Here is a 22,504-nt window from a genome sequence, read left to right as displayed (position 1 = left end):
TTCAAACTTTTTTTCCATCCTTTATCTTTGTAGATTTGGAATAAAGGTTTATATAATTATTGTTACTAAGGTATACCTTTTCTTCTCGTTTCCCTACATGATTGTAATTATGTAATCTCCAAGAGTGACATATGCTGCTTCAACATTAGGGAGATAAAGCCTATTACAATTTTGTACGAAACACGAGGCTCAATTATTTCCAAAATCTAATAACAAATTAAGAACGATCCCAGCCTCAGGAAAGTACTAAATTTGAGCCCCAAGCCAATAAATTAATAAACCAATCATTTTTATCAAATTATTTTAAGGTTAAGCCTGAAATTTACGAAAAGTAAGGACAGCCGAACCTCAGCTAAAAGAAGGTGTGCTTCTTGTAATCTTGAGGTCGAAGTATTTCATTGGTCATATCATAATCAGTCGTTTTTTATCCGAACATTTTTTAAATAAAAGCTAACGCACAAAGAATTCAAATTTTTTTATAAGAACAAACTGTATAAGAACATGAGACAAAATATTAAGAACAAGCAAGTTAAGACTATTTTTCGGCTTAAAACTCAAAAAGTAAGGGTTTTGGATTTTCTTATACAAAAAATAAATGTAAAAAACCTGCAATTTGAGAAAATTTGAGGGAATAGCCTATGACTCTCTTTTTAAGTTTTACTGACCTTTATGACCTACCATGCGTGTGGCCCTTAAGGGTATATTTTCCAAGCGTCCCAAAGTGCATTATAAGGGTCGAAATTATAAAAAATGTGAAAAATTACACTCTAAGGCTGTAAAATTTCGAAAATCTGACCATATTTTTCCTGAAAATAGTCAAAAAATTTCAAGAAAATGCACCGTAAGGGTCGATTTTTTGCTCAAATTTACTCAAAATTTACAAAATTTTCTCTGCACTGTAAGGGTCCGATTTCAAAGGCCTAATTTTGGGTCGCACGTATGCGGTCGTTTTTGAATCGAGTGCCCCCCCCCGGGTATAAACACCAATCTCAAAGCTATTCCAGGGAGCCGCACAATATACCAAGAATAGTACAGTAGTAGGTTAGTGGGCACGTGTATTTGTGAAATGTATTTTTATGTGTCTGATATGAAACGGGATCACATTTTATGTAAAACTAAAACCTTTACATTTTTAATGTGGGCGGTATACTTTCTTTTTTAATTTCAAACACACTAAAAAACTTAAAAAGCGGTTCCTGAAATAAAGAAAGGGCCTCTACACTCTACACTTTTTTATAAGTACAAACTATATAAGAACATAAGGCTTCCACAGCCAAACTAATAAGAACATATTGAGGCTTTGCGGACTCTAAAACATTTTCTTAGAAAAATGGACAAAAATACTCAAAAAATGATTTAAATAAGATCATGTTAAAAACATATTTTTTTGCTTGAACTTAAAAAAAGTTAAGAACATCCGATGGTTTCAAATATTTTGGATACTCTTATTATTATTATGTATTTTAGGAACCATTTTTTGGAAATCCCTCTTTTTGCGGCCGTGTCGAATAACGAGGTGTGAACTTGTTTTTTTGTTTTTTTGTTTTGAAAATTTTCTTTTTGTTTTATTTTTTTAGGGACATTAGTTTTTAGCCCTTATTTTTTATCACAAAAAACCGAGAACAAAAGATGTGAGATAAATAGTACGTCAAATGTACAATAAAAATGGCTACAAAAATAATGAAAATAAAATGGCCCTTTATTAAGGACGATATTGCAATATTAAAAAGGTTAGAATTAAAAAAATGGGCCCAAAGCGAATTATATTTTTCAAATGTTTCGTTTTTTTTATTATTTTGCACAACTGTTTTTGTATCTCGCTGTTTTCTTTTTGCAATGGTTAAGAGTCTGCTGGAAGAAGGAGCCTGGAAGGTCTTGGTTCATGCATGCTATTCCAGACTAGTTGTTGTTTTTTGTCTTATAAATTATTCGATGCTTTCCGTCCGTCCGTCCGTCCGTTCATATTTAACAGCTTTTCTTGGGATTAGTTCATTAGGACACCCTAGTGTTACAGACCCGGTTGGACTCAAAATTTGATTAAAATTTTGTCATGGGGGCAAAAGATAAAAAAATGCAGTGTTTCCGAAATGCAGGTGAAGGAAAAAAGCTCTCATGCAGCCGGCCGGAAAATTATTTTTGCTATTTTTGATAACTTAAGATCATTGAAATAGAACTTTAAAGATGAATGAAGAAAGTCCTGAATACTAATGTATCAACTACTAACGAAGTCTGCGGCCGGGTCAGAAAATTATTATTTTTTCACCCAGCCGGTTTCCGGAAACACTACATTTTTTTGTTTTCGTCCGGTGTGAAAAATACCCTAAAGTTTCAGTCCCATTGGGAAATTGACTTTGACTTTACCCCGATTTGAAATTAAATGTTTAAAGATTGCATTCCAAAACCATCCCACTGATTTTTTTGTGCTGAGAACAATAGAATTTCTATCCCCATTGGGATTTTAATAGGAAATTTTCATTCCCCATGGTAAGAAAATGTTCCACCGGGGCTGTGAGACAGGGGTGTATAAGTCTCTAGTTCTTTTGATTTTTAACAAAAAGCTGCATGGCTTTAAAAGTTTTAAGGTCAATTCTATAGAAAATCTTCTCCTACCAGTAAGAGTAGAAATTTTCTGAGAGAGTCGTTTATTAGGATTTTCTCAAGATGGCCACTTTATGTAGCAAGACATTCCAAAAATCGTCGGAGCAGCCGGTTATTGCCAGTAAAACAGGATTTCTATTGATAATTTGGAGTTTAAACTCTTGAAAATTTCGTGCAATATCTAGAATGTGACGAAGTCTGATTTTTGAAAAAAACTTGACGGCTTTTCCTAAAAATGGGTCAGTATTGGATAGTTAGCTCAAGTTCTAGAAAGAATCGCAATTTAAAAAATTTTGCCTCCTCTATACTCCATAAGTTTTGTTTATTTATCGTTTCCGAGGCATGGCAGGTGGCCGCCGTCAGATTTCTGAAAGTTCGAAAATTTATGGATCATAAAATCGAGGAAAGAAGACAAAAATTCAGTACTTAAAATGAGATGAGACTATCGAGATACAAAAATCGGAATCTTACTTATCTATATTCCTTAGGGAATATGATTTAAATTTTATAATTACAACTTTTAGCAAGAATTTAAGATACAAAAACGTGCCCACACAAAAACGGGACACACCCGTTAAGGTAACCCAGGTTTCAAACACACGCTAAAAATACACGTTTTTTCTTTTATTAGAACCCAGTCTTATAAGAACATTGAGGCTGAAATTTGTCGAAAAATTAAGAACATCGTAAGAACATGCCCAGCCTCAGTTTGGAAAAAAATGACAAGAAACTACAATTTTTTCCTCTTTTCAAGCAGTTTTAAACAAACTTAGGAACGGTCTTTCTAAATCGAGACTCAAATATTGTCCAAATTTTACCAATTTTAAGTTCTCTTTATTTTGCATGATATTGTCGATTTAGAGTGGTCTGAAAATTTAAGAACGCATCTAAGAACATTTCAGGCTGAAAATTGCTAAAAAGAATAAGCACATCCAGTCTCAGCCAAATTTTAGGTGTTCTAATAAAAAATAAACTGTAAATCAAAACTACCTTAAGGGAAGAAATTTTCGCGAGAAGAAATTTTCGCGGAAGAAATTTTCGCGGAATTTAATTTAATATTCTCACAATTAAAAAAATCACCCCTAAAATTGGTCTTTTTAGGGCAAAATAGGGCTTTTCGTAGACAAATAATTCCCTCAGCCGCGAAATTAAATTCCATAAAACTTTTGAAATCGGCTCATTCGCGAAATTAAATTCCGCGAAATTTGCCATTTTGAAATTCTGATTCGCGAAATTAAATTCCGCGAAAATTTCTTCTCGCGAAAATTTCTTCCCTTAAGGTATGAAGAAACAAATTTCTGAATTTTTTTTCAAGCAGGGTGCTAAAAATTTACACGTTAATCTTTTTTTGTGAATTAGCAAGAAAAATGGGCTACATTATCAAGTTTTTTTCTCGACTACAGTAAGAATATAAGAATAGGTGATTCTCAAAAAGCATAAGTAAGACGCTGCAATTGCATAATAGTTTCAGCAAAAAGTTTCGCACAGTGGAATGACGTCAAATGTCGGAGGTCATTGCATAAAATGTTTCAAATTAAAAAAAACTGGAACACCTCAGCGCTCGATTATTGCCTATAATCTATTGTCTTACATATTTTTTTATAAGCTTTTAAAATGCGAAAACAATTTCGGAGATGCTTAGGTCAAGGGTTTGACAAGGCTAAAAATGCTTTAAGAATGCTTAGATCCCAAGCAAAATTTTAAGAAAACCCGTAAAATCCAAGCCAGATTCAAACCTCCCGATTGTTGAAAATTCTTCAGAGCTTTTAGCGTTTTTAAAATATGGGGGGAGGTAAATTTCCGGGAAGCGGGCAAATTTCTGGGGAAAGTTTCCTTTTTACTGACACCGACTTAAGTGCCCCTAGATGGTAAAGGTTTTTTCCGTGTTGTCATCTCTAGGTCGTAGTAATCATACCTTAAGGGAACTAATTTTGGCGGGCACTAATTTTGGCGAATGACAGCGTAAATCTGTTCTATTTTGCCTTATTTTGAGCAATTTCAGGGGTTATTTAGGCAAGGAAACAAAGCATTTAATTTTGGCGGGAAGTTGGTGAGTGAGAAAAATATTTAATTTTGGTGGGAACTAATTTTGGCGAACTTCGTCTAAATTCGCCAAATCCGCCAAATCCGCCAAAATTAGCTCCCACCAAAGTAAGTTTCCTTAAGGTATTATAAATTGTTGTTTTCCCATTCACTAGAAAGATATAAAATATCGAATTCAAACAAAGCTGTACCCAACACTACCGTCCTCGCAAAAATGTCCAACTCTAGCACCTTTCACAATCATACCAACACAACAACTGCTCTACCATCTTTATTCATAACAACTACTGTTACTACCAGGACGAACATATTTGTCACCAATAGCAACCATCCGAATGACAACAACAACAATATGGCACCTATTTTAGCATTCAATAAATCGAGTGTTTCATTTATATTCGTTTTCTTTGTATTAGGGACACTCATCTTCATTGGCAACGCAATGGTGTGTTACGCTTATTACAAAGTCAAAATACTTCGAACTTTAACCAATAAGCTTGTAATTTCAACCGCCATTTCCGGGATGTTAATCGGTGTTTTATTCGTTCCCTTCTTTGTGGTGTTGGATGACGTTTTGGCGGATGCTATCCAAGTCATGCCAATCAGTAGCTTTTTGGCATCTTTCCTTGGCTTTTCAATGCTGTTCAATATCGCCGCTCTGACTTATGAAAGATATGTAGCTGTTTTCCGGTCCTTAGAATATAACTCCTTGGTTACCAATTATCGTGTGAATAGAGCTTTAATCATAGTATGGCTAATACCTTTGTTTTTATCCACCATCCCGACCATATTTCCTTTCATGGTAGCTGATCATGCATCCCTTTACATTTTATTCAAAGTGTATCAAGGCTTTCTATCGTGTGTACTAAGCCTTATTTTTGTCATATTTTTCGTCATCTATTACAAAGTATGGCGCACCAGTTTGATTCATATTGCATTCGATCGGAAACAACGTTTAAGCCTGGCTTCCACTAGGCTGTCTCAACAAATCCATGAGTTTCATCAAAGGCGAGATTCAATCTCACGGCAATGTTTTTGTTTTCCCAGAAGAAAAGCACTCCTAAATGATCGATTCCCACCAGCGATCAGCCCTGGTTTTATGTCTGACAATGAGGAAAGTGAGCAGCTTGGTGAAAGAGACGGTTTGGTGTTCGATACTCCGATTGGAGAAGAAAGTGATTCGATGTTTGGTAGTGGTGCAGGTGATAGCAGTGCTGATGAAAGACGTTGCTCAATTACCTTGAACGGAGTCTTGGTGTCAAATGAGAACTCTAATATGACTGAATCCAATACCACCATGCCGGTGTCAAGACGACGAGCTAAAGTGTCTAATGCAACAAAGGTTGTAAACTCACCGCGTAAATTATCGGTCGATTGGCAGCCACGAACTATGAAAAGATTGGCTACCGGTTCCAAGAGAAAAAGGAAATCTTCAGCTCCGGTTTATTCCGGGATGACAGGTTGTCCACCAATAGCTGGTGGCGAGTTTCGTAGAGCACCACACTTGATTGAAAAGTGTAGGACAAATAAACGCGGTGGTTCACTACCCTCCCTGGATTTTCACAATCTTGTGTTCGAGCTGAAACAAATCGAAATGAGACGTGATAAAACTTTTAAAGACGTCTTGTCATCTGCTGCTCGACAAAAAAACGAAAGTAGCAATAGTGCCTCATCATGTTCTCCTGAACTTAGCCCTGAAACTCGGCTCAGGAGGTCGCGAGTCTCCTTCGCTAGTACTGAGTCGCGCAGTTTACTACGACGGAAGAGTTCATCTTTCTACAAGAAACAAATCCGTGGTATTATCAAGAAAACAGAATCTCGAGATGATCCGCGACGTCTCAAAAATGCACCACGGCAATGGCGTACCGTAGCCTACGAACCAAAAAGTTCACGCAATAAGTTCTTGAAATCATACTCCATGCCTGCTAATCCGCTGGTTGAAAAGATATTCAAGAAACGCCAAGTGTATATGGATACGGTGGGCATGAAGAGTGGGAAATCCTGGCCTAATCCGTTAACACCGCCCGTCAACTTAAACCGCAAAACAACTAAGAAGATATTCAAGCGTACAAAAACGCTATCCCAGTTTGAACCGCCTGTACAGCAAAACCATGATGACATGGACACGCCCTCAGAACAGTCTTCCCTTGCTTCGACACCTGGTAATTGTACACCAACCTCAACGCCCGATTTCACCCCACGTCGCAAGATCAAAGAAATCAGTTTTGAAAGCGATGTTGGTATGACGTCACCAAACAGTTGTGTGTCGCCCACAACACCCTCGCCCGCCTCCATTTTAAAAAACTCGTCTTTTTCGCCTGGTGAATGTAGCCAAAAAGCTGCATCATCTTCCAACACGACTAGTTTTGAAAGCGGGAGGGTGACGCCTATCCGTTGTGCTTCTCCTTCGGATATGCCGACCCTTACGGAAGAGAAAACCTCAAATACGAGTAGCCCGGTCGATTCGGATCGTGTGCGTAAGAAACCCATTCCAGCTAGCGTGAGACGTGCCATATTCCGGCTTCGTTCATTAGAACGTAGTAATTCAAGCACCTCGCAAACAAACACCTTCGATGGTGGTGACCGTACGCCGACCAAAATGTCGCCGTTACTCTATGACGATACGGACGACGCCTTATCTACTCGCCGTCGCCCGTCTATTGCATCGTCTGTAGTCTCGAGATTCACGAAATCGCGCAACAGTGTCATATCACAGGCTAAAGAATTCTTACACGAAATTAAGCACACACGTGTCATTGCCGTCATCGTACTAATAAACGCTTTATGTTGGGTACCACTCATTTTCATTAATTTTGCGGACGCGACTGGAAACAGAGACTTGGTTACACCGACTTTGAATTTGATCTCCGATTTTTCGTTTCTACTAAACTCGCTATTAATGCCGTACATTTACGCGTTTTGCAAACATGACTTCAAGACGATTTTTCGTAAGAAATTCAACTGTGTAAACTGCAGAAAGAAGCGATACTAAGAGAGTATTGTTATCGAAAGAAGACGCAGTTTATTCGTATTCTTGATATGCATAAGTCATTTTTCTAGCGGAAACACCCGAAAAAATCCGGGATATGACCCCTCTCTGTTACTAAAAATAGAAACACGGAAGTCAAAATCCGGCTTTTTCCGAGTGCTTCCGTTAAAATTTTGTTTTAACGAATTGAAATCAAAATAAGACACTTTAATTTCGATTTGACCATATGTTTGCCTCATTACACTACACAAGTTTTTTGAAAGAACATCCAAAAATGTTAAAGCCTTCAGATGTTTTAAAGGTTTTGCTTTTAGGCAAGAGTGATATCGTTTGCTTACTCATCAATTTTAATTTACAATCTTTTGATATTGAATTGATACGGATGTGGAGCAAGATTGGCAGAAAGAGGAAAAGAAAAACATTTTTTTTGCTTATATTAGCATAATATAACAATAGGGACACTGTCCTGATATGAAACATGTGTCTGATATGAAACGGGAACACTTATGTAAAAACAAAACCTTCAAGCCTAAAAATGTTCTTGATATGATCGTATTTTCACCCTTTCAATACGTTGTTTTTGAGTCCGCAAAGCCTTAAAATGATCTTAACTTGTTCTTAATATTTTGGCCATCTAAGCCAGATGAGATGGAGTTTTTATAAGTTACTTTAATCAGAGGAATGTAAAGAGATGGAAAAACAACTTCTTGAAAACAATGGAAAAACGGCTCGTCATATACCAGGTCTCTTGCCCTTAAGGGAGTTTATGTCGAGTAAATAGGTTTCTTTTGTTGTCGCTATAAAAAATCTGCATAATCAGCGTGTTGTGACAAAATTCTTTTGTTTCAAGCCTGATTATGCGCAAACTTTTAGGGCTTATATTTTGGGTACACCTCTCCTATACGAAAAGGTACCTATATCTTCTTGCTCAGAATTTCCTAGCGACTCTACTGATATAACCGCATCATGACCGCACCATAATATGGAAAGCTAGAGCTCGAGAAAATTATAACTTCATCTTGATTTTACTCGACTTCTGACAGTTTTACAAGAACCAATTTAATATCATTGCGTTAAGAATTTCTTTTGCTATATATTGGTAAAAGTATTGCTCCTTATTCTTAAAAATTGAGCTAGTAATCGGCAAAAAAGGAAAAACAAATTTTCATTTTTATCGTCAAATCATGTAGAAACCGTCCGATTTGTATGGCGCGCCGTCTTTTCTGGACTTTCATTTAATGACCTAATCAACGTTTTTACAATAGAATTTTCAATAGAAGTGATCGTTTAACTTTGAGTAATCAGAAAAGCTGTTTTTCCATCTCTTTACATTCCTCTGCTTTAATAATTGGTCATTTGAAGTAATAAAAATGACACGTTCTTTAGAAAAAGTAACAAAATTGTTTTATTACTGGTTAACGACCAACCAAATCAAATAAGAACTTGTAAAACTCCATCTCGTCCCATCTCGTCCCATCTTAACCTCGTGTTCTTATATAATTGGTTCTTATAAATAACAAAAATGTGTAATAAACCGTTTAACAGTTTCGACTGTGTACGCGTATGAACAATTTTCCATTGTTTTGATTTTGGCAAAAACGGGAAACTTCACTCTCCCCCGTAAAAAATGGTAGGTAAACATCCAGTTCTCATAAGAAAACCCAGCAGAGAAATGGTATGTAAAGAACTCCTTTTAATCATAACTTCTTTTCCTCTAGATGAATTTTTGTGAAATTTTCAGGAGAGATACATAAAATTGTCATTAATATCATGTTCAAATATCTAAAGGCGAGACTGTTAAACGGTGTATTAACTATTATGATTTATTTTAAAGTGTCTATTTAACCAGAGCATAACCCTTACGGAAACTAAATGCTCGTATTCCATTGAAAACGAATATAGAATGCATTAAAATAGAATAAAATTCTAGGTTCAAAACTTTGATGAATTTCTAATTCATTGGGTATCAAAATGTATTTAAATTCTAGACTTTAAATTACATATAAATGTATAGTAAAAGATTACGTTGAACTTGAGCAAAGAAAATACAATTCAAATGTTGTTTCAATTAAATTCATTTTCCATTAACTTTTTTAAACGTAGTAAAATTATATTTTTAATGTGAACCACGGATTCACTAAAATAAAATGCAATTCAGATGCTCTCACAAATAAAATGCATTTTTTATTCCATTTTTTAAACGCATTGAAACTAAATTTTTCGATATGCTGATGAATTGACAAACAAAATGCAGTTCAAATATTTTTAAAAATAAAATGCACTTTCCATTCGATTTTTTAAACGCATTGAAACTAAATTTTTCGATATGGTCATGAATTCGATAAAGTAAAATGCAGTTCAAATAGTTTTACAAATAAAATGCACTTTCCATTCGATATTTAAACGTATTGAAACTAAATTTTTCGATATGGTCACGAATTTGATAAAATAAAATGCAGTTCAAATAGTTTTACAAATAAAATGCACTTTTCATTCCATGCCAGTGCCGTAGGAAGCATTTTCATATCGGGGGGCTGAAGTTTAGTGACACCGCAAGGGCCAACCATGGTTTGGCCCGAGGGGGAAATTTTGAAAATTTGAGCTCTAGATTGCTTAAAAATACACTCAAAACATGCACATAAAGACAACTATGACAAATTTAAAAAAAAAACTTTGCATTTTACAAAATAACCATTTTTGAAAAAATTATTGGGGGGGCATAGCCCCCCCTTGCCCCCCCCCCCAGTTGCTACGGCCCTGCATGCTGTTTTAATTTTTTTTGCTGAAATTCATTTTTTTCTAATTTTTTAAAATCAAAAAATAAGTAAAAAGATAAATTAGTAAAGATTAATACCAGAGTAAATAGTCACGAGACTAAATGCAACCTAATATATTTTAAGTAAAACCAGTCTATTCGGTATTCAGAAAAGAGATAGAATGATTAATGGTACAGGGATTACCAAAAATTTCCATTTTCACCTATTTGAATTCATTGCAGAATGGAGATTTTTCGCAAGCTTTCAAATAAAGTGTTACCAAAATTCTTTAAACTTAATTGAAATCCCATGTTCTTTCTTTCAGTGTAACATTCTATTTCTTAAAATCATATTTACCACAAAAGAATGCGGCTATCGCGAAATCGCAACCTTACAATGAAGATCGTAATCGTCAAAAATAAGGCACGCTGATGACAGTACAGTATTTCGCCATCAATTTTAAATCTTTAATCCATGTTTATCATGTTTTGTTAAATCTCCTCCTTGATTAACTCTCTCGCAGCTGTTCACAAGCTAGAGGAAACAGTCCCTAGAAACAGACTCGGTGGGACCCCTCCTCACTGGAAAAAGCCGCCAAAAAATGGTCCCGGTGATAAAAAATACCCTGAAATTTCATCCCCATTGAAAAGCTACAAGAGCTCTCATTGCCGCTCGGAAAAAAACACTGAGACACTGAGGCCATCCTCACTGGATTTTTGAGCTGTAAACATTAGAATTTGAAATCCCCACTCATTTAAAAACAAGCGGTTTTCCACTCCCATTGGCATAGCTCATTTTATCTTCACTGGCTAAATAACTTTAACAGGGTCACTGAGACAGGGGTGTCAGGAAATGGATCTGAAAATAATATATAATGTTATGTGTCATTGAATATGCTATTTTTCATGAGTTAAAAATTACAGTTCATTATGCTAGGTTTCAAAAGTAAATGATGTCAGAAAATAGACAAGTACTTTTCAGGAGTTCTGTCTTTTTGAGAGCACGACCAGTGCACGAGTTTTAAAAAAATCAAATACAGCTTTTTGTGCACAATGCAGGGCGGGTCGGGAAATCATTTAAAATTTTGAAATTTTAGTGACCTAGCCGCCCTCACGATTAATTACGAAACTTTTTTTCTCTGAACCAGATAAACTTTCGATAAGTTTTTTCAGACAAAAAGTGAATATTTGTCTAACAACAAATACTTTGAATATTCGAAAAAACTTGGAAAAACGAGCGCGTAGCAGCTATTTTAGAAGCTCTACGCGCAAGATAACAGAATAAGTTAGCTTTAAGTGCAAGTTGCGCATGATCCTGAAGTAGGATGAATTCTTCCGCAAATTATGAACAAAAGTTTTTGATGTTATTATTATCACATATCATAGTATTTCACAATAATGGCGCAACTTTTTTTCTGATTCTAATCATAAGTATTTTGTTTGACAAAAAAAATGAAAATCTAGGGTCTAATTTTCTGTCTTACTTGTAAAAACGAGACTAGCACAGTATTTCCATGGATTTGTAAGTTGAGTTAGTTCACAATAATAAGGACAGAAATTTTGTTTTTGTCACAAAGAAAATATCGTTTTTGATGTTTGATTTATTCTTCAATGCAGAAAAAACTTAATCAAAATTGTAAAAATTTGTGACAATTTTTTTACGTTCAAAATTCTTAGATACGTTTAAAATACATTTATTTTTTTCGAATAATTTGGGTAAATTGCTCCATTGATAATTGTAGCAAATTAGTTAGCTAAATTGTTTTGTGTATTGACGGTTTAGTTTGATAAAATTACGAGCAATTAGAACACAAAAGATTTGAGAAAATTGATGTTTAAAAGTTTTATTGTAACAAGCCAAGTTGTCAGTTGTGTCAGTCACATGTCCGTCAGGCCATGAACTATGTTTAGAAATGATGTTAAGGAAGAGTCTCTTCTTGGCTTAAATTTAACAAATCCAATGTTATTTCCAAAATTTATCTATTAATATTTATTTTCTTTCTAACTTTCAGGTAAAACCATAATATACCGACGGAATACTGACACACAATTGAAGGATGATTAAAATCACGATACCAAACAAAAAACGAAGACGCCATCTTTTTTTTCAGTTCTTTAATTTTTAATATTTTATTAGAGTTTTCTTTGTAAATTTCAACTTTGACTTCTGTTTATTCTACTAAATAAAAAATTCCATTTGCAACTCAAACGATTAGACTTGTATCCTGTATCTCAAAACGCAGTTAATCTGAGTGAATATTAGCCAATAACCCATCGAATACAGCTCAACAATGTATACCCCTTAAAAAGCATTGATAAACCTCGGAAAATAATCAGAAAATGCCCCGATAAAATCCCTATCAGGACCCGAATACTGGTAGTGGTATTCTTACAAAGAAAAGAAAAATAATGCATTACAAATTCTCAATTCTTATGAAAAATCTTTCCTATAAGAAATATTTCGGATATTGAAAAAGCATTTTAAATTTTGATTTTCAATTCATTTGAAATTTTGTCCGCTATTTAAAGTGCATTTTAATTTTGCCGCCGTTCATTAAAAATGTATTTATAATTTTCCACAATTCTCTTTTTCATGTTAAAAATGTATTTGTAATTGTGAAGTATCAACACATTATAAAATTGTTCAAAAAAGTAAATGCATTTGAAATGAAATCCTAATGAATTACATATCCTATTTTTTCAAATGTTATTTCAATGCAATTAAAGTGCATACTGTATGCTATTCCATTATGCATTTTATTTAAAAAGTTTTTACTCTAGCAATGCGATTTAAATTCGTTTAACATTTTTGTCCAGGTCCAGGTTTCACTACATTTAAATTGCAATTAAACTCAAATTTCAATGAAAAATTCGATGCATTTAAAACGCGTGGAAGTTCCGTAAGGGAGGTCTATTTTTTTCTAAAATAGAAGATCTAGGTCTTGAGGTTTTGTCCGGATATACCAAGTATAACTTGCTTGGTAAAGCTTGGTAAACCATGTCTTTAACTTATTGGACCGTGCATTTAATATTCATACAGGGGGGGGGGGGACGAACATTTCCTGAGGGTATTCCGAGAAATATTTCCAGGGGGTGTTTTTTCATTTTTCTAAGAGGGGTTAAATGTTATTCTAAAATTTCCAGGGGGTAAAAGACTGATTTTAGGTCGTCCTCCCTCACTTTATGGTATCAAAAGGATTTTTCTAAGTTTTTTTGCAAATTTTCCCATTTATCAGGGGGTATCCACACATTTTCAATAATTTTTTTGACTTGAAAAGGCTCATCAACCACCCACCCCCTGTATGGTTTTTTAATGGAACAGCCCATTGCTTCACAAAGCAAGGGGCTGGATATCCTTGAACTTTTTAAATTTTTTTTGTGATTTTTTTTTCATCATATTTCTTATAAATCATATTTCATTCTGTATTTACAAGTTTTTTAAAATATGTATTAAATATCTATCTAGGCTCAAACAAAAAATATTATAATATTACTTTTTTAACGAAAAAAGACGAAACAAACATAAATAAACATATCATTTTGGAAACTAAGAAAATATATTTGATTAAAATTTCTTCAAAATAATAAAATTTTCTTATGGTACTTTTAACCGGATTAATTTTCACGAGTCAGCGTTCCGCGAAAAATTTACATTTTAAATTTGCCCTGAAAACATCAAAAGTAGCAAAGCCTGGGCTGAACCAAAAATGCAAAATTGATACAAAATGTTCACTTTTTAGAAAAACAAAAAATATAGAAAACCTCCCTCATTTCATTATACTTTCAACTTTTAAGCAAAGATTGATCCATTGATCTGAAATATAAAAATGAGATTTGAATTCTAGCAATTCTATAAACTGTAGATCCATCAAAGCTGTTCCTTCAACATATTTTTACATTAGGTACCGTAAGTTGGTCTAATGTCGACATCCCTCTCCATCCCAGTCCATCAGTGATTCCGACCTTCCTATTATTCCTATCTCTAAAGAAGGATGTCGAAATTAGAAGAGGGATGTCGACATTAGACCAACTTGCGTTAAGAGGGTTTTAGGTATCCTGACAGAATTTTGAAAATCTCTAACCGTAAAGGGGGATTCGTTTTGAAAGTTCAAAAATTCATTATTCACTGTGAAAGGCTGCAATGAGCCATTCCATTTAATATCCATACTTTGGGGTGAATTTTTTCCAAGAGTTTTCTTTTGCAAATTTCTCCCATTTTCCAGGGTTATTTTCAAGAATTTTCCTAAGCTTGAAAAGGTTCGTGCCCTGTATGGATATAAAATGGAACAACCCAACCTTTCAACAACTGTGACGTTTAGGTGCATTACCCTCGGGTTTGGAACAGCTCAATATTTAAAACCATTAATTGACCAAGAAATAGAATTCTTTTTTTTTTCACTGACCTCTTTATTTGCGCTCATCATCGTATTCCAAAGATCCAGAGTACACACTCAATCCGTTGATACTTTGATCTGTATTCACAAGTTTGGTGAGTTTCTTCAACACTTTTTGATCACTTCCCGACACTGTGAATGACATCTTTGTTTTTCCAGTTTGTTTTGGGTTGCCATCGATACTACCCTCACTGAATGAAACGTCGCTAACCTCGACATTCAAGGCTTTTTCAAACTGGAAAATAAAGATTTAGATTCGTATTGAATGTTGTGGAGATTATTTATACGCGTACTAAGTTACGTACAATTTTGAGTTCTGATTGACGATAAATTTAGTGCCAGAAAGTTGATTTTTGCAAAGTTAATATTTCACATATGCGCGAAAATTCGCGAAAATTCAGTATGTTTAAAAGGGAGCCATTATCAATATGAGGCTGGGCGTACTACATATATCATTACCTTATCGGCCAAAACTTAGTCGGCCCTAAGTGACTAGATTTTGGCTTGGTGAATAAAATTATGGCCGATTAAAAATTTGGACCGACTAAAATTTGGGCCAAATTAAAAGTTTATGATTAAGCTTTCTTTATTTTCCAGTATTTCAAGCTTTCTCCTATTTTCTATCCGCTTGTAAATTTAGTAATGACCCAAATTTTTAGTCGGTCTTAATTATTAGTCGGCCCTTAGTGACTAAATTTTGACGAGGTGACTAAAATTAGGGCCAACTAATAATTAAGGCCGACTAAATTTTGGCCGATAAGGTATGTTGCTTGGATTTTTCCTGAAGATTGATAGAATTCAAGTTAGTCTATCTGTTTTTCTGTCCGAAGAAAATAAATATTAAAACTTACATCGTGAACGACATTACCGGACAACATACGGTATGGTGCAGAATCCTTGTTGGAAAAGTCGGATTTGAATCCTTGTCTCAACAAAACACTAATTTCACCTGCAATGTGAAGAATGTGGGAAGGAAAGTTATGTCCTGTGATTCATACACTGACTTTTCTTTACTCTAAATTTTCTATAATGGATGAACAAAACGCCCTGACTAAACAAGTAAATTTTGGATAGCCTCGACTTTTCTGACGTCTCGGTCAAGCTTAGATTCTAATTGAAATTAAGACTCGTCTTTTTTTGCGTGGTTGTCTTAGACAAATTTGGATTTTAAGAGACCTCCCTTTTGATTTTTTGTATAATTTTAAGAGACTATTTTCACAAAATTTCACTGACAACTTGACCCACTTGGTTGGAAGGAATCGAGGCTTCCTCAAAATGGTTTTTTGTAAAAGACCCAATATCTACGCTACGCTAGTTATACATGAGATACACGCTGCCTGCTACAGAGTATCAACATCGGGGAGGGGTAAAACTTTTTTTTTAGAATAGCCCAATAATTTTGTACCTTTGTTGAATTTGTTGGCTTGTTTTTCTTGTTTGGCGGATTGTACAGGTTTGGCGGATTGTACAGGTTTGGCTGCATCTTTCTCTGGCTCTTCATCTTCTTCTTTCGATTCTTCACTTTGTCCTGATTCCTCATCCTCTTCTGATTCTGTTTGCTGTGGAAAATGTACTTTGTTAAATATTTACTTTGATTTGAAACATTCTTATTGTTGACTTTGAGACATTAGCGAGATTAAGTAACGATAGATAAATCACGACGACGGACGAATTTCCTCTCTAGCCTTCATTCACGCCACCGAACTTTCCTGCAGGCAAAGATGAAAGCAAGGCGGATTGCAAAGCGAATATACATAAAATTTTCAATGACTAAAGGCTGGTCTCCACTTTCGCGCGACATAAGCGAAAATTTTTTGACGCTTTTGTAAGATCATTGGTCGGTTGAAAAAGGAAGCAATTCCATTGGTCGAAATTGACGTAACGAATGAAAACTTCCTTCAACTTTTTTTTTGTTCGCGCGAATCTTTTTTATGGCTTAATCTTTTCTTCAGGTAAATAAGGTTAAGAAAAAAACTGTTGCCCATTTCGCGCAAAAATGGAGACCGGCCTTAACCACTTCATGATAAGGTATTTCAGGATTCTATTCTTTTTGCTTGGAAAATGATCTTTAAGGCTTAAGAACTACCAACGAGCCTTAAGTACTTTGCGACCGCACTGAGGCTTAATTTCGAGCAGACACTTCATTTTAATTGATGCAATATCCTAAAAACCTAAATTAATGAAATCAATTATCATATACACTCACATCTTTCTTTGCCGTTGTTTCATCATTTCCGGACCCCGATTCTTCATCAGACGTTCCCGATCCGGAGCCAGATTCTTCTTTAGCTTCTTCTTCACTTGCATCTTCCGTGGCTGGTTCATCTCCATCTTCTTCTTCCGAAGGCTCCAACAATTTCATTGAGGTGTCCTCAGGCTCCTCTATCTCATCTCTGACATGGTTGTTTTCTTTAGTAGAAGGATTAGAATCAGAATTTCTTAATTCAGCATCTTCTAAGTCATTATCTATATCCCCGGCATCAGAATCTTCGAAATTTAAACCAGTAAGAAAAGCTAATTCCTTCATATCGCCTTCTAAATTGGCACCACCTTCTCCAGCATCGCCAGAACCACTACTACTATCACCTGATTCACCACCACCATCATTGGTCGCTTCAGACATCAAATCTGATGCTCCAGAACCAGACCCACTTCCTTCACTTTTCTTCGCCATCGTAGATTCACCATCCGTTAACGAACTCAGTGTTTTACTAGAAACGGAATCCACCTGGTTCAACTTTTTCTCAGTATTCGAAGAACTGTCTTTACCAGTATTCACACTAGTTTTAGGTGCAACATTTATAATCTTTGGAGTTGTCATCTTGGTACGTTTACTATCATACTCCTGTAAATCTTCTTCGCTGTCATTAACATCGTCTTCATCGTCAATCACAGTCCCAGTTGCAATCCCTGCAGAAGAGGATTTTTGCACTGGTGTCTCTGCTACACTTTTCTGCATCGGGCTCTCAATAATATCTTCAATATCGATGCTTTTCGATTCTGTATTCGTTGTTGATTTCTGCATTGGGCTCTCTTCTTCCACATCAATACTTTTCGATTCTGTATTTGCTGTTGTTGATTTCTGCATAGGGCTTTCTTCTTCGATATCGAGATTTTTCGAAGAAGAAACGTGAGCCATGTCTTCGTCCTCCTCTTCATCCATCTTCAACAACGCTTTCACTTTCTTCTCTTTCTTATTCTTCATTTTCTCCTTCTTCGATTTTGCATGTCCGACTTTCTTATCGTGTTCATGTTTCATATCAGCACCTTTCAATGGCTTATTTTTTGACAGTTTCTGTGCTGCCGATTTGACTTTCTGTTTTATTTTCTTCATATCTTGTTCTAAGTGTTTGGACTCGCTTGTTAATTTCTCGTCTGTTTGTTCTTCATCATCTTGATTCTTTTTTTTCTTCGTTTTCAGTTTTTCTTTGCTATACAAAGCACTTGATGTGTTCTTTGGGTTGTAAGGATGTTGCTGACCCATTAAGTGTCCTCCACCAGACAAAACAGCTATGGGTAGCTTAGATCCCATTGCAATAGCTATGACATTGGGAACGTTACTTGGTAAGTTAGAAGGAGGTACTGCGGCTGCGGCACCTTCCTGTGGGGCTACTGGGGCCGGGGCCTGTTGTGATGGACTAACAGGGGAGGCTGCTGCTTGGTTTTGAGAAGTGGTATCGGGCGCTGATGCAGCTACTGTTGTTGACTCCTGGGTGGTCGGGGTCTCCTGGCTGACTGGTGCTGTCTCTGGTGTAGAAGCAGCTTCTTGTGATTGGGAAACTGTCGACTGTGTTTCAGCTGGTTGTGTCTGTGCTTGCTCGACAGCAGGTGTTTCTTGAGCAGGGTTTGATGAAGCGGAAACAGCGGCTGCATATTGTGAGGTTGAATCGGTACTTGTAGTCTCAGGAGTAGACGACGAACTCGGAATTTCAGCAGTAGCTGACGACGTGCTCGATTCTACTACTGGAGCAGACTGAGGAGTACTCTCGGTACTGGAGGATACAGCCTGGGAGCTTGTTTCACTCGAAGGTAAAGCGTTGCTCTCGCTGGTTGAAGGTAGAGGGGCGGCGGCGACGATACCGTCTACTGCACTGGAAGAAGGCTCTAAACTGTTGGCATATTCTGGATACTGTTCTGCTATGGACTTGCGGTAAGCTTCTTGTTGCTCTTTGACGCTTTGGTAATAAGTCTTGAGCATTTGTTGATACTCTTCGTGTTCTTTCTCTGCTTCTTTAGCTGTTGCTGAGATATCAGCCGTTTGTGGTGTTTGCGACGTATTGCTCTCAACTGGGACTGCTTGTTGCGCTTCTGTTGATTTTGACGTGTCTATATTCGACGTTTCGCCACTGGTTTGGGGTGGGCCGGCATACGGAGCGGGATTGGGAGCGGTTCCTTCAGCTATGGGTGCTTGCTCACTATTTGCTGCTGAAGACGGACTCTCAGGTGCTGCATCAGATGTTTCTGTGGAAGAAATAGAGCATCGGTCAGTATTATCGTGTTAGAATGGTTCCGATTATGACATGAGGGTGCGATGGAGTCGAATGAAATGATCTGTTGGTTAGTCGTAGTCGGTTTGTTTTCTCTGTTTTGTCTGTATGTCTAATGTATAGTAATTTGTCATTGTCCAATCCAATCTTGCGATGAAATGGTTATTTGTCAGTGTGTTTGTCATTCGGATTTGCTTAGCGTCTAGTGTCTGTCTTGGATTTCTTTCACTGAGCGAAATTTCCGTCCAAAACAACTAAGTGATGCATGATTTCAGTAGTAGTGGTACTGTATAGTGAAGGCCGGTGATGCCATTTCGTTTCTCGTTGAAAGCCTTTAGTATTACTATGTGGAGCAGCAAAGGTAGATGGTGTCGGATGTTATATTTTGGGATTTTAAATCAAAAAGCTTTTTGAAAATTTGGATTTAATCTTGATAACAAAAAGACTCAAATAATAAAAGTTTGAATAAGCAAGAACCGACTGGTGTGCCGGGTGACCCACGAAAAAGTTCAGACGTTTCCGACGTTTTGAGGCCGAACAAATGTCCCAAAGTGCTTAGAGTTTTGATATTTAGAAAGTAGATATCCTAATTTAAAATTTGAGCTATCACTATTTAAATTTGACCAACTTGTTCTCTATTTATGAGCTTTTAAAGTCAAAATTCACTTTTCGGAAAGTGTAAAAAACACGTAAAAAAGGGGTATCAAATTTGGTATTTTTAGACGTTTTTGATATACAATTTTTGAAAAAAATCTGAAAAATCTACAAAAGCGCCAATTTTTATAAAAACTAGTCTTGTTTTAAACAAAAATTACTTTTAAAGGTGTTTTCATTAATTATTAATGTCATAAAACTCGTTAAATAAGTCAATTTGTAAGTGATTTTCTAATTGATTGCATAAATTTAATACCTCTTTTTTACGTGTTTTTTACACTTTCCGAAAAGTGAATTTTGACTTTAAAAGCTCATTAGTAGAGAACAATTTGGTCAAATTTAAAAAGTGATAGCTCAAATTTTAAGTTAGGATATCTACTTTCTAAATATCAAAACTCCAAGCACTTTGGGACATTTGTTCGGCCTCAAGACGTCGGGAAACGTCTGAACTTTTTCGTGGGTCACCCGGTATATTTGAAAAGCCTTCCGGCATCTTCACTGCTTACCTTTGCAGAATTCGCAAGTGACTGGGCAGACAGTTTGCATGTACTCTTTGTACTGATCGCTCGAGCACATTCCTTCGCCTTTCCACTGTGGACACTGGTCGTATGTGTTTTTACATGATCGAGTTGTTCCGACTTGTTCCGCTTGTCGACGTAACCGGTGATGCCGTGGAAATGCTTTGGTAAATAAACAAGATTGATTCGTCATATTCATAAAGTAATATTTTATACGGTAGCTCCTAAAATCTAATGCTTGCCACTAATTTTGAATTTAAACCATAAAACTAGCGACAAATGAAACGCTTTTTGCGTGCTTCCGTACAAAACATTACGTAATGAATAAATTCAGTTTTCGTTTTAAAAATTGAGATTCGTAAAGAACCTTGATACTATTTTCGTGAATTCTTGAAAATGTTTTGGGAACAATAACCAAATCACAAAAAAAAGGCGAAAAAGCTAAAAAGAGAGAGTCAACAGTCAAAGTTTGCGAATTTCTGCGTCTTAAAAAGCAGAGCTGCAAATAACAGCCGGTGATCGGTTAATCAACAGACACTTTTTGGTTTCCACGGGCCATTTTGAAGGTTGAATTCTAATTTAAGAGCATGAAATAGGCTTTAATGCGTACTGTCATAGAGGTTTCAGAGATTTTCCTTAATTTATTTAGTTTCTGTTGAATTTCAACTCGTGTTCTTATTGTTCTTATACATAGAAAAAATGTGTTCTTACCTTGACAAGACAGAACAGCGAGTGTGACAAATACCAAAATCCTCCACATGTCTAGAAAAAAAAATAACAGAGTACACGTTTTTTTTTTAAGAAACTAGTTTTACCAAGCAGCCTCAATGTTTCTTAAGAAATGGGCCTTCTGAGCCTTAAATGTTTTTTATATGTTTCTAAACTTTGTCAAGCTTAAAGGACGTATGACGATAATACAACAGTCTAAGAGACTAATCTACGGTGCTTTCCCATCTTCTATATTGATTTTCTGACTTTCTCAAGTGTTTCTAACTGTTATGCAAGTATTTTTCTGGAACTTTGCCTTGATTGGAAGGTTCTTAAAAAAAACTGAATTAAAAATGTTATTTTCTCATTCTCAGCCTCAGCATGTTTCTTAGATGTTTCTTAGTTTTTAGGCATTCTGAGCCTCATGTTTCTCAAAAGTGTGTTTCTGAAAATAAAAAAAACGTGTAAATAAGTGGCAACCCTACGCCGATCCTAACTTAATGCCCGCCCTTTATCATGTTTACGACCGTAAGCTAAAAAATACATAACACCAGAAACACTGTATAGGATTCAAAATAAAAAATATTGACTTGAATTGACATTAAATGTCGTGCTTCGGTTTGTGGGTAAACTGTTGAAAATTGCACTAAAAAGTAAAACTTTTCGTGGAATTTATAAAGTTTAAAAGATCATAGTTTTCTTCTCACACTCTATTACTTATCCTGTTAAATAGAGTATAAGAGGTCAAAAATTAAGGCTGCCTTTAGGTTAAAAATTTAAACTTTCTGCCTATTTTACGTGGGCCAATAAGGGCCGGCGTAAAAAGGGTCTGTACCGTTGTTGAAGTTTTTCTAAGAGGGTTATCTTTATTTATCATTTCATTTCTAAAAGTTTTATTTTGTTTTCACCAGGGCCTTTCGAAAGACGGAAACGAAAAGGAAGAGAATTGTACAAGTGGAGAGACGAACAAGCTATGTAGCCCTGACATTGTCGGATGTTTATGGTGGCACTGTCGTTAAATTCAAAATTGACGGACTTCTATTGAAGAACGGTTTATAAATGGAAAACCACACGTGACACGCATGCTCATAGTTGATTCCTAGATCGCATATCCACATCAGGAGAGAATCAAATACTTTACGTTGTGCTATAGATGTCATTTTAACTTGGTTGTTCTTGGAGTAATTATTTTATTCTTTAGGCTCTACTATGACTATTGCAAGGTAACGAAATGGAAACTCTACTGTATATCTCCGATTGAATCCCCATGAAACAGTAAATTTTAGCTTACCTGTCACTTAGTCCACGAGAAATGTATTCAAATTTTTTATTATTATATATTTTTTATTGATAAAGCT

The 22,504-nt window shown here is 35.7% G+C and overlaps 2 protein-coding genes across 5 annotated transcripts in view; one reads left to right on the top strand and one right to left on the bottom strand.

Annotated features, from left to right (window-relative positions):
* The window catches only part of LOC136807689 (AP-5 complex subunit sigma-1-like), a 27,918-nt gene extending 5,615 nt beyond the window's left edge, over positions 1 to 22,303 (top strand). The window contains exon 8 of one of the 4 annotated variants that reach the window (XM_067064288.1): positions 22,058 to 22,303. Coding sequence is in view for 1 of the 4 variants with exons in the window: in XM_067064287.1 (XP_066920388.1) it covers positions 5,084 to 7,633 (2,550 nt within the window). In the remaining 3 variants the exon portion in view is untranslated. Of the gene's footprint in view, positions 1 to 5,057; positions 7,686 to 12,397; positions 12,459 to 22,057 lie in introns of those variants that run through there. The other 3 variants (XM_067064289.1, XM_067064287.1, XM_067064290.1) reach the window with 3 other exon arrangements.
* On the bottom strand, positions 13,777 to 22,504 carry LOC136807688 (nucleolar and coiled-body phosphoprotein 1-like). Its single transcript, XM_067064285.1, has 8 exons — positions 22,438 to 22,504; positions 21,150 to 21,200; positions 20,427 to 20,600; positions 16,986 to 19,240; positions 16,185 to 16,338; positions 15,631 to 15,728; positions 14,789 to 15,014; positions 13,777 to 14,199 (listed from the first exon to the last, which is right to left on the bottom strand). Exons 2-7 carry the CDS (start codon positions 21,196 to 21,198, stop codon positions 14,793 to 14,795), a joined length of 2,952 nt encoding a protein of 983 aa, XP_066920386.1. The 5' UTR covers positions 21,199 to 21,200; positions 22,438 to 22,504; the 3' UTR covers positions 13,777 to 14,199; positions 14,789 to 14,792.

The sequence above is a fragment of the Clytia hemisphaerica genome, unplaced genomic scaffold (genome assembly GCF_902728285.1).
Source record: "Clytia hemisphaerica strain Z4C2 unplaced genomic scaffold, Clytia hemisphaerica genome assembly, whole genome shotgun sequence".
NCBI lineage: Eukaryota > Metazoa > Cnidaria > Hydrozoa > Leptothecata > Clytiidae > Clytia > Clytia hemisphaerica.
The sequence above is the reverse complement of the archived record's forward strand: the minus strand, read 5'-3'. Positions and strand labels throughout refer to the sequence as shown.

Excerpts from the sequence above, each read along its gene's own strand:
- LOC136807688 (XM_067064285.1), bottom strand. The coding sequence starts at position 21,198 with ATGTGGAGGATTTTGGTATTTGTCACACTCGCTGTTCTGTCTTGTCAA. Across the intron at positions 20,601-21,149 it reads CGCTGTTCTGTCTTGTCAAG|CATTTCCACGGCATCACCGG; the intron begins GTAAGAACACAT and ends TATTTACCAAAG. Across the intron at positions 15,729-16,184 it reads AGCCAACAAATTCAACAAAG|GTGAAATTAGTGTTTTGTTG; the intron begins GTACAAAATTAT and ends TTCACATTGCAG.